General features: G+C 38.9%; 2 protein-coding genes across 6 annotated transcripts in view; one reads left to right on the forward strand and one right to left on the reverse strand.

Annotated features, from left to right (window-relative positions):
* The window catches only part of LOC117564094 (tyrosine-protein phosphatase Lar), a 117802-nt gene that overhangs the window by 87311 nt on the left and 17948 nt on the right, over positions 1-12543 (forward strand). For 3 of the 5 annotated variants that reach the window (XM_052003169.1, XM_052003168.1, XM_052003170.1), the window contains 6 exons: positions 3790-4026; positions 4083-4229; positions 4299-4574; positions 4849-4872; positions 9317-9417; positions 10940-11132. In XM_052003169.1, coding sequence (XP_051859129.1) covers positions 3790-4026; positions 4083-4229; positions 4299-4574; positions 4849-4872; positions 9317-9417; positions 10940-11132 — 978 coding nt within the window. Of the gene's footprint in view, positions 1-3789; positions 4027-4082; positions 4230-4298; positions 4584-4848; positions 4873-9316; positions 9418-10939; positions 11133-12543 lie in introns of all 5 variants that reach the window. The other 2 variants (XM_034242738.2, XM_034242741.2) reach the window with 1 other exon arrangement.
* On the reverse strand, positions 1813-3390 carry LOC117563415 (protein screw). The gene is given in 4 exon segments (XM_034241750.2): positions 1813-2302; positions 2305-2613; positions 2616-3248; positions 3313-3390. Coding segments are annotated over 3 exon segments (1359 nt in total). The 5' UTR covers positions 3214-3248; positions 3313-3390; the 3' UTR covers positions 1813-1850.

Consider the following 12543-nt stretch of genomic DNA (forward strand, 5'->3'; position numbering starts at 1 on the left):
AGACTACTTACATATGCCACGTTCAACAAGAAAGAGTTCATAAAAACGCTGAACGCTGATTGAAGATTTTTGCCATAAAGTAGTTCCTTAAAAGCATTGATTGGTTAAAACAATGGATTAGCAGCACATGCTTAATTTAATTTACAATTATACAATATACAATATTTAATTTCTTATAAATATATATATATATATTTACATTAATTTGCTAATTAGGTTTTTCTGCATTTTATTTAACAAAATTATACATTGATTGCCAAGTGAACATAATTTGTCGCCTCCACCATTTAATTCATAATGATTGACATTGGGTAAATTTAATTTTTAATTCATATTGATTGCTCAAAAACAATAATTTCATAGATTTCTTACATTATTTTGGGATTTGTGGATACCATATTCACTGCTAAAGGCACCACGTTAGTTCACGCATTATATCCTATCTATTGACGCTAAATTATCCAATAATTTAAATAAATTTTTGAAATTTCATAATATTTTATAGTAATGCCATCATAGCCATGTATTTTTGTTTTAAAGCACAGATATGGACTGTCTGTAATTATACTTATATGCCCAATGCGCTGAATGCATTTCGAAGATCCTCCATTTAATTCTAATTTTATTAACCTGCTTATAATACCATTTTGAGCTGTAATTTTGTCATTCAATTCTACTTGCAGAGCATCGAAAATAGCTATCTGTATAATATTGTATTATAAATTTCTTCTTCACACGTACCGAATATATCAATATTCGCAATGCGCTAAATGCATTTCGTGATTTTCCAAATATTTCGAAATTTGATAACGCCTGTTAAATGTCATAATTGCTTGCGATTTGTAGCTTTTATTTGTTGAATATTGTACACCATGAAAAGTTTCCAAGACTTCCAAATAATTTATTATCTCCTGTTCCTGTATTATATATTTTCCTTTTGTAACTAGTTTCCATTTGTGTCATAGTAATTCATTCTTGTCCATGAATACTTGTGAATTCTCCATAATATACCCAATGCGCTGAATGCAAATACAAAGTAAAAATGTATAAAATATCTCTTATAAAATGTGATTCGGTTCACATAATAAGCAACATCCAAATATGATACAAAATTTCAATATTAAATAAATCCAACATTATTCACAAAGCATTATTCCAAATCATTAAAAAGTCTCTGAATTTTATTTCAAATATCTCCAAAATATTTGCCGTACTTGGTAATTTTTCCATTTCCAAAATTTAAGTACACGAAATAAAAGTGAGAAGATCCAAATTATCATAATTATCATATTATTCATAATCATTTCTTGAATTGTTCCGTATATTGCTCCTTTAAATATTTCTAATCAATGCGGATAATGTCTGTCATGTGACTGCGTCCAATATATTTCCCAGAGCTATATTCTGAGTACCAAATAACCGCAATATGCTTCCAGGAGTTGGAAATACTCGTTGATAGTCCGCTTATTCCGTTGATTGGGAATGCTAAATATTAAATCTCTACAGAATAAGAATACCGCAAATTCAACGTTTCGGGCTCATTCGGCGCATTGGGAACATTCGAGTAAATGGAACCCATTCGCTGAATGTATTCACAAAGTCATATGTCCCGAATTCGCCGAATGTGCCCAAAAACGCAGAGTGTACAGATCGGAAAATATCTGTTTTGAAAGCATTTCTTTTGTGTAAAATTTTGAATTTCTCAAACATTTTATATTATTTTTCCAAAATTATATTTATTCGTTGAACACTACGCCTACGACTAAACTAACAAATATTGCTTACTTTCTAAAAAGAACATACGATATCATGTTGAAATTAAAAACTACGCCTCCTTGATTCGAAGCACATTAATGACAACCACACTCTTTTGCCACCGCCTTTTGGTACTTGGTTAAATCGATAATATCGTCATTTAGATATCTCAGTATGGTTATCGCACCCAGCTCAGTGGGCACACAGCATGGCTTGGGTAGATGCGGTTGCTTCAGATGCATCAGGGTTTGCACAATCGCATGATTCGTGGCATTCATTTTGGTGCCCAAAGGAAAATTGCAGCCACCACCGCAGAAATACGCCTCGAACTTCTTGGGTGCTATGACCCAGTTGTGCATTTGCAGTTCCCTGAAGTCGACAGTAAAATTAAGACGCTCGCATTGCTGCGGCGGCTTGTAGAGATCGGGCATCGGTGGCGGACCCTGCGGATGTGCATGTGGATGCGAATGGTGTCCACTTGGCAGAGTTGCCTTGCGCTTGTTCAGCTCTCTCTTGAAGCGCAGCTTTTGTACCTTGACCAACAGCTCGGGCCATTGAAGTAGCCGACAATAAAGGGCTCCAGGCTGGACCGTGCTGTTGCCTGTTGGGGCGGCACTAGACCGGAGACTAAAGCACTCAAGTGCTCCCCATCCAGAGCTGACACAGAGATGCGTAGCTCATGGCGATGCGACTGCTGGAAGTTCTGCAGCAACCAAGTGTGCAGTGTCTGCGTTAGATTAAACTCCAGCCAGCCCTTGTAATTGCTTGTGGTATTTACCGAGTGCAGTATGCGATAGACAGGCTCGTCGTCATTCATTTCCTGATGACTGTAGATTCTCCTGTAAATGGACACAGTAAGTTCTGTCGCTGCATTCCCAGTGCGGAGGGTTGCTTATAGATACGTAGCATGGCTTGAACCAACTGCAGATCCCTGGGCACATCGTTTGTATTGAAGCTAATATGCAGATCCATTACATTGCTCGGCACTTTGGGTTGCAGCTTGAGGCGACTGGAAAACGTCAAGATACTATTGCAGCTGGCAATCTCCTGTCGATCCGCATTTGTGACCAGTATGTCATCGTTCACAGAGCGCTTGTGCCGCTGATGCAGCACCTCCAGTGGCTCCTGTTCCTCGTTAATCTCATTGTACACTTCCAGCAAAAACTTTGAGGCCGAGTTATGCAATTTCGGTGCCTCCATGCGTCTGGTTCTGTCACCCAGGTCCAGTAATTCAACCATCTCCAGTTGCTCATTGTGCACTCGAGGTGCAGGCAGAGCTGATTCCATGTGTGTGTTGACTGTCATGTAGGTGGTGCCCTGAACGCACAAGAAACTTGATAAAAGCAGTGACAGGAACATGCTGATGCTTGCTAGCTGCTGAACAATAAGTGACTGACTTGACTTGTGCCAGCATCTGTGTTTTATATATGCGAGAGTTGACAGGTAGAGTACTAACATATGCCTTTTCTTGCCATAAAAACAATGTGGCCTGCCTAAAGGGTTGAGAAACGATTTAAGAAACGTCTAACGGATTAACCCAACCATAAGTAAACCTACCTGTCGGAGATTACCTAACTGAAAATATACCTAATCTGAGAAGATACTTAAAGTGCATCACTTTTTTTGTCGCTCTATTTTAGGTTCAGGTCAATATGAATTTATTATGAGAAAATTCTACAATTTGAATTACAGTTTCCATCAAATTCGTTTTAAACTGAACTTTTAACAATATATTTCGTTGTATTAAAATTAGTTTCTTATTACGAGTAAAGTATATTTTTATTCAAACACTTTTGCTCTATCTATCGCATTATTCACAAAAAGTTATGTAATAATACACACTACATCAATACAGTTGATGAGCAAGATTGAGAAGACAATTGAATCGAAAATAAATTGTAGTTTTTGCAAGCATCAGCTGTAAAAGTGATTTTCAATATGTTGAAATAGGTCCACTAACAATAAAGTTAGAAATTGAATTTTCCAAGAAAATTAAATCATTTCTCATACTATTTTCTTGTTCTTTTCTTTCAGGCATTCTGCAAATTAACAACAGCCGTGAAGAGGATCAAGGCAAATACGAGTGTGTTGCAGAGAATTCCATTGGCACCGAGCACTCGAAGGCTACCAACTTGTATGTGAAAGTGCGTCGTGTTCCGCCAACTTTCTCCCGTCCACCAGAGACCAACAACGAAGTGATGCTAGGATCAAATCTAAATCTCTCCTGCATTGCTGTTGGCTCACCCATGCCGGCTGTCAGATGGATGAAGGGTAAATAGTGCATAAGCCACATATAAGCCACTATACTAACGTTATCTCCCACGCAGGTGCACATGATCTGACGCCAGAGAACGATATACCCATTGGAAGGAATGTGCTGCAGCTGACAAACATACAGGAAAGTGCGAATTTTACCTGCATAGCTGCCTCTTCCTTGGGTCAAATTGAATCCGTGTCTGTTGTCAAAGTACAATGTAAGTAATACCATAAAATTAAAGAAATATTAATATTAATAATAATAATATTCAACACTTTTTTTGCAGCTCTGCCTACGGCTCCGACTGATGTGCGCATCTCTGAGGTGACGGCGACTTCGGTGCGCCTGGAATGGTCCTACAAGGGTCCCGAAGATCTGCAGTACTATGTCATCCAATACAAGCCGAAGAATGCGAATCAGGCCTTCAGCGAGATTAGCGGCATCATAACCATGTTCTATGTGGTGCGTGCTCTCAGTCCTTATACGGAATACGAGTTCTATGTGATTGCTGTTAACAATATTGGACGTGGTCCGCCCTCGACTCCTGCGACCTGTACCACCGGTGAGACAAGTGAGTACCTCCAATCCACATACAATCCATTCGCAGCTAAAACCCACACTAACTGTTCTCTACATATATTTCTCTTTCTACATGCTGCTCCTTGCTTGGGAAAATAAGGATATTTTCCAAGAATTTTTGTGTGCAATTTGATTTTATTTTTTATTTTGCTCGTGGATTTCGTTTGCGATTTTTATGTAAAGTACGCTACTAACCCTTTCTTGCAATGTTTATCTCCCTCTCTTTCTCTCGCTCTCTCTCTTGTTCTGCTGCTTAGGTGATTTTTCAATTGGTGGCACAAGTAAGTATCCTTAGCGTGCTGCAAGTACGCGAAGCCTTTTGCTTTTGCTTTGGTGGCTAACAAAATTTGATGGCCAAAACAATTTCAATAACAATTCTTGAGCAGCATTCACATAACATTATGGCAATCCCATGCTCAGTTTTCCTTTTCTATCTAAAAACCTTATGCCACTTGGCTGAGAAAACAGCTTTTCTCTGCCATCGAATCAAAGGTAAATGCAATGTTTAAAAACCGTTGCATACGCAGCTGCGTCGCTTAGCTATACAGCTGATGTATGCGCCTCTGTGTGTGTGCGTGTGTGTATGTGAGGGTAAACAGGCACCCGCCACTAGAACCCGCCCCCTGATGCCACACAATGTGGCAAGCAGCGCATAAAGTTTGCATTGTTATGCGTTCGTATGAATGCGCATCAATGTCCTCGTATGGTTACGACTATCTCTCTTGCTCCATCTCTTTCGATCTATCTCTCTTTCTTCCTTTTTGAACTCGGCTTGTGCGTATGCCTCCGTCTGTCTGTATGTCTGTCCGCGTATATGCAACGCTGTTTTAGCCATGGCAACAGCGCTTACTGCATCCTGCTGCTGCCTTTTAGAGTGCGTTTCGTTTCGTACTTTTTTATTCTCTGTAGCTTGTCGTATAAAAGTTGAAAACTTTTATTGCCGCAATTATGCTTATCGCTTGCCCAATATCGTTTCGAAATATTATTTCGATAGCAATTGCCACACACAAAAAGAAACTAGCAACTATATCGTGCAACAGCAGCTGCAGCATTTGATATTGGTGTGGATAATGACACGTGTCGCCTTTGGGTTCGATTTGGTTTCAGCTTAGGTAGCAGCTGACAAAGACCTATTTATGGCTTTTACCGAGAGCGAGATGCAGCCAAAGCGATTGCCATAAACACCAGACAGTTTAATGAGACGCCAGTGTTGAATAACGGCCGCAGCTGTCAAGTACATTACGCACCTGAACCATAACTTAAATCGCACATATAGATAATGGCGTTCACAGAGCGAATACCGACTATACGAACGGCCCTAAATCATCTCGAAAATAAATAAGTAATTGATGAGGTGTATTTTAAAGAGGTCTATTAAAAACATTTTGATTTTATTGCAGAGAGGCTTAACAAGATTTATATCATCTACAAAGTTCATACTCAATGTGACATTTTTTATATGATTTATCTAAACTAACTCGAATCTCACAATCGTAAAAGCTTTGTTTTACAGAACTTGAAATAATAAGAAATTTTAATTAAAAGCTTTTAATTTTTATAGTAAACTCGCCTCGTCTAATATAGAAGTAGTTAAAGTTAACATTTGTCTAAATAATTAAACAATATTTGAATGTTCTTCCTTTCAAATAAGTTAACATTTAAATAGCTACTTCAAATTTTTGTCCCAAATTATTTAAGTTAATAAAAATATTTTCTGTTTAAGTCTGTAGTACTGCAGAGTATGCGCATTTGAATATGAATTTCAATGGCTTATTAATGCTATCTAGATTCAAAGACAGCAAACGCTGCAAAAACGAAAACAAATTCGATTCGTGATCCGTTTGGGAGAATCACATAATGCGAATTAAATATGGTTATGCATGCTTGGGTACAAAGTTGACCTGCGTCTTATCTAGATTCCATCTGTAAACATCCCAACACTTGTTTCCAGCTGCATTTGCGTGTTTCGATATATCCTCGGCAATGTCTGAGGTTAAGCTGTAGATACTTGGCTTGGCTTGGCTTGGCTTGGTTGAAGTTGCTGCTATCTTGTATTCCAATTTGGATGTAATACGTGTAATAGGGCCTAATACGTTTAACTTTAATGCGCAGCCATACACGCATACAGTTGCACCAAAACATACACACATACACACACACACACACATACACATACATTGGTACTTACAAGTGTGTTGGCAACTCTTTAACAGCTCCTTTCGGCATGTAATAGGTCAAAGGGCGTCCTGGCGCATGTGTGTGTGTATTTGGATTGCATGTGTGTGTGTGTGAGTGTGTGTGTCTCGGAGGCTGCTAAGAATTTAGTGCTATAAGCTGTAGGCGTGAGGCTGGCATGCAAGGGATACATATTAATGGAGCGTATCCGTATGTAATGTATATGCTCTTAAATGCAGCTTACGTGACGTTGCCACACGACGCACACAGCCAAGGAGCTGCCAGGATAACTGGCAGACAGTTAGGCAGACGCAAGGGTTGCGGAGGCGGTGGCATTGGCGTTGGCAAGGGGGGAAGTCATGGCATCCTGGCCAGACAGTTGCTGCTGCTGCTTCAGCTGCCTGGCAAAGCTATTGCAATTTTTGGAGTGCCCATGTGCTGCATGCAAATCTTAGCCCAGAGCCGGCAAATGGCAATGCCAGTTCGGTTCCATCCGGCAATGGGTTCGTGCCACTCACACAAACACACACGCACATACAGAAACACACACACACACATACACAGACTATTACAGAGTTGTGTAACAGATGAGATGCTTGCCATATAAATTGTGGGTAAAACGCTGCAGTGGCACATGTAGATATTGCAGTAAAATTGTGAGAATTGGAATTTATTGATTGGCCATTAACCAATTGGGGTGCACAAGAAAAGGAAGTGGACGCCTGCCTCTCTATTCCCCGCATCACAAGCTCGCTTATGGCAGACGCATAGCATTTGGTAACTGAACTCAACCGAACTGACTCGAAACTCGTGACGCTTGTCAGCAATTGAGGCGATCAAATGCTGTTCTCACTAATTAGCAGTGGTTGCCCCTGTTCCTGCCCCTGCCCCTGCACTAATCTGCTCTCTTTTCCACTCCTCTCTCCAGCACAAGCTGCTGGCCAACAAATTCACGCCTCGCAAATGCATTCCAAACATGTGCGAATGCGGTTAAGGCATCAGCTCGACTGGCAAAATGCCCTGGCAGACAATTTGTGGCAGCTTTTTACATAAAAATTACTTTAAGTCTAATCAATTTAAATTTAAATTTGACTTTGAATTCAGTTTAAGAAAAGCGTTAAAAAATATATCAAATCAAGTCAAAGTTAATTACCTGTAGAACAAATTGTAGCCTTATTAAATAGTGGATAAAAATATTGTAATTTTTCAAATCAATTTTAATTCAAAATCGACTCTAACTTCCAACTCCTTGCATGTCTAAATTTGAGGTAGCTCATAAAGTTAAACAGACAAGCATTTGACATTTGTCTGTGAACTCGCTAATATGCCATTTCACACTTGATGTGAAGGGTGTGAGAATTAGATGCCTATTGCATATTTCTAGCCCAGTTAGTATAATGTGCAACTAGACAGGCAGACAGTTGAGTTGGGCTGATTTTAAGTTCGTTTTCGCATTGTTTTCCTAAACAACAAATTGCTGTTAATGTGTGTGTTGTGCTCTGCTCTATTCCGTTTTGTTCTGTTCTGTTTTGTGTATGCGAATGGCGCAGCACACATTATAAATGCAAAATTCGCACTATAATGCGTCGGACTTGGCATGGCAGCAGCAACAGCAGGAAAAATGTTTACAATGACGGGGATGGACATGAGAATTCAACAAAAGTTCAGTGCCAGTTCCCAGGAATTGTGATGGATGATTGTTTGCATTTGAAAACATTTGTGCGGCGGCCCTAATACCGTTGGTTTATATCCCCCGAACTTCCCCCAATCTAACTTGCCTCATCGCTCTCCTGTCCGGTTTCTGTCGCTGCATTTGATTTAAAACCCTGACTATTGCCAAAATGCCGAAATTCATTTAACGAAATTGCATATGCATGACTGACACCAAGGAAAATGGGTGGAAAAGTGGCTAAAATGGGGGGGAGACGATGAAGCTTACGACGAGTCCGTGTTTAAAGTGCATTTGATTGTGAATGATCGAAAACTATTGTGAGTTATTTCACGTACAACATCACAGCCAGAAACTAAATTACTTCACCGACACACATTCACACAGCCATGCAATTATGGCAATTGATTGATCAAACTAATTAAAATCAACAGCAAAATTAGGAAAAATGAACGCATATTGTATGACGTTTAAATTCTACTCGTAATAGATAATTATAGTGAATTGAATTTATGTCAACTTTATATTCGTTTAATTAAGTTCGAAAGCAAATGCAGAAAACCGTTTACTGAACCAAGTGCTTTAGCATTTCTATTTTATCCACTCGGAACTAAGTCGATTTGCAGCATGCAATGTCATCGCTTTCCGTAAAAGTTGTTGTACAGAGAGGCCAAGATGTCCCATTATCAAATTATTAAACCAAATATTCATGCGTTCTTAAACAAGCATTAACACAGCTGTCCTTTGTTGCAAAACAGACAGAGAAATTGCTTGGCAATCCTCATTTTATGTTGACAATGCCAAAATGCTCGTCGTACTCCCAGCTATGTATCTCTACCTCAATCTCTGACTCTATATCTCTATCTCTTTCGGTCTTTCAGAAATGGAAAGTGCACCACGTAATGTGCAAGTGCGCCCGTTGAGCTCATCCACGATGATTATTACTTGGGAGCCACCAGAGACGCCCAATGGACAAGTGACCGTAAGTACCTGGCATCAAGTACGCATATTAAACAACAACCCGAACACAGATTCCAACAACGACAACATGAACAAACGACTCCCGAACCCGACTCCGACCCCGACCTCGATCCTGACTGCAAGTTTTGAGACCGAGTCTCTCTCTCTCTGTCTCTGTCTCTCTGACTTGGGGCCATGCCCGGGGCTCGACACTTTGTCACATGGCGAGGCCAAATGACGTTAGCCATGTTTGTCAGCTCGAGACGAGACGAGAGCCAGAGAAGGCAAAGAGCAAAACGTTTAAATGCAAATGTGCGAATGAAATCAAAGCCACACAGTCAGTCAGGCCAGTCCACTAGCCTCCCCCTCTATACGCTCGACTGCCGTTTTCATTCTTCAGGATGAACTGAATGCCCAGCAGCCTGCTGTAGGTCCTCGCTTCTGAAGCACATTGATCGAGCAAAGTGCTAGGCCGCAATTGTTGTGGTCTCTATTGTTGTGCGTCGTCGTGTGCTTCAAATGTTGCCGGCTTGCAAACTGTCCTCACCACAAAATGCCAAAATTATAAAGTTCGCAAATCTGAGACCACAAAACCATATTTCATTTTTGGTTATCAGTTTGCCCATTTCAAACAGTTTATGGCCAAACGATTTTGTTCCATCGACGCACAGCAGCTGCAACTACATTTAAATTTGTTTTTGCATCGAAAGATTGCGGTTGCGAAAAATCCTTTGTGATAAACTTAATGATATGATGTTGCTCATACAAAATTAAGCTAGACCGCAAATTCTTAATAGCTTAAGCTTTGTTTAAGTACCTATCTCAACTTTACTCAATAATCGTTGATTATCGACAGTTCATTTTGTATTTTTTTAAACATTTGCAATGCTTTTTGACTATACTGAGTCAAAGTACATTTTTCCTTAAAATTTATTTGTTTTAAAAAGGTTTTTATGTGAACTGAGATTTCAATTAAATTTGTACTCAACACAACTTTTTAGCCATCATTGATCAGAAATGTTGTGACTACATTTAAATTTAGAATACAAATATAAAAAGTTTTAATATTTATTCTTATTTTATGGTTCATTTTGTAGAATTTTTGTTGCTTTTGTCTGCATTGAATCCATCAAAAAAGACTAACTTTTTGCTTACAACTATTTCAACAAATTACAGTCGAATGTATTCGACTGAAAGATACCCGCTACCCATTTGCAAAAACCATATTCTACAAATATACCGAATATGCACCTCAAAAGCACTAAAATATACCGATATTTACATTTTAATTATGTCATAAAATAAACTATATGTCGGAGATGACTCCTTCTGCCTGTAACATACATTTCCTGAAGGCACAAAGTTGTAATACCCTTCTACTCAATGGGTAGCTGATATTAAAAGTTATCGAGAGCGCATAACTTTTTGTGAATGGAATTTTAGATTAAATTTGGACTCTATAATTAATAATTTTGTGACTGAATTTCAAATATTTAAATAAGTTTAGAAGATGTAATACTCATTTGGTTTCTGTCATTTATTAGGGCTACAAGGTGTACTACACGACCAATTCAAATCAACCGGAGGCCTCTTGGAATGCCCGAATGATTGACAATAGCGAACTCACAACCATATCGGAGCTAACACCCCATGCCATCTACACGGTCCGCATACAAGCATACACCTCAATGGGAGCCGGTCCAATGTCCACGCCGGTTCAGGTGAAGACACAGCAAGGTGAGTGACATTGCACCTAAAATTGATTGCCCAATCAAACCCAATTACTTGTCACACAAACAAACACGCTCACACCGACACCTACACACACACGTACACTTGGTTGTTAGCTCACAATGTTAGACGTTGAATGTTAAATGTGAATTGTGAAATGCATTTGCTGGGAGCGCACTAAGACATGGACAATTTAATTGATCGGAGATTATACCACTTATTTAATTATAATCCTAAATGACAAGCGAATCGTGTGTACGGTCAATCAAGAATACTGTTCTGTTAATCATCTTTAACTATCTACGAGAGTTATCACATTATCCAGCCAAGCTTACAATACTCAAAATAATTAATTCTAATATTAGTTTTCGTCAACTTTAACGATTTCAAGCGTACTAATTATATTATTTTTCAAAGTGCGTAACATGGTTGCATATTTTAATTTAAAGCTTTACTTCAACTCTGCTTGCAAATTGTTAATTTATTGTAATTTTTAGTAGCTGGCAACATTCCCTTATGTGGCTTAAAGCCACAAGACATTCTTTAAGCAAGTTGAAATGTTTTTGTAAAAGACTAAACAAGCTTCACGCATAGTTTTCCCTTAGATGAAAGACATTTATTCCATTTACTTACGAATTTCAACGCACTTATAACTCTGAATGTGTATGTGTGTATGTTGTGTGCGAATATGCACACTTGTGTGTGTGTATGTGTGTTTGATTGCATCTGTGCGTGTGCATGCAGCAAATATTCATTAAGTTTGACTGCTGAAGCAATTGCATTTGCCATACTTTGATATGCAGCTTTGTGACCAAGCCAGAGCAAGAATGCTGATCGGGTTAAAGGGAAAGGACTTTGGGGTGATTGTTTATATATACATGCATGTGTGTGTGTGTATCTGTGTGTGCTGGTTTTGGGGATTGGAGATTGGGTGGCAAGGTTTGCTACGATGTGGCCAGCAGTTTATGGTCTGACTTTAAATTTGTTGCATTTGCCGTATTTGTTGCACTTGTAGCGGTTGCCTAATGCGCTTAGCTTTATTTGTGCCAACCCCTGGTCAGCGCTGCCTGAATGCCTCAATGGCACCGACTTGCTAACTGACTGAGTGACCGACCGGCAGGGGGTCCTTTGTGTAGCACAGGATTACTAAGATTTGCATTGGAAATTGCAGCTACAAAACTATTCAAATTTCAAGTGCAAATATTAAATTAAAAACGGTATTTCAGAAAGGAATTTCAGTTAAAGCTTTTATCAGATTATAGAGGGGATAGTTTTTTTTTCTGCGCAAAGATTAAAACGAAAACAAATTGTAAATATTTATCAAAAATTGAATAAATTGATTTAAAAGTAATTTTTAATAAAGTTCTCCCGAATGATACGAAAGTATTTACCGAATGCTATAAATCAATTACATTTA

Source organism: Drosophila albomicans, chromosome 2L, assembly GCF_009650485.2.
Source record: "Drosophila albomicans strain 15112-1751.03 chromosome 2L, ASM965048v2, whole genome shotgun sequence".
Taxonomy (NCBI): domain Eukaryota; kingdom Metazoa; phylum Arthropoda; class Insecta; order Diptera; family Drosophilidae; genus Drosophila; species Drosophila albomicans.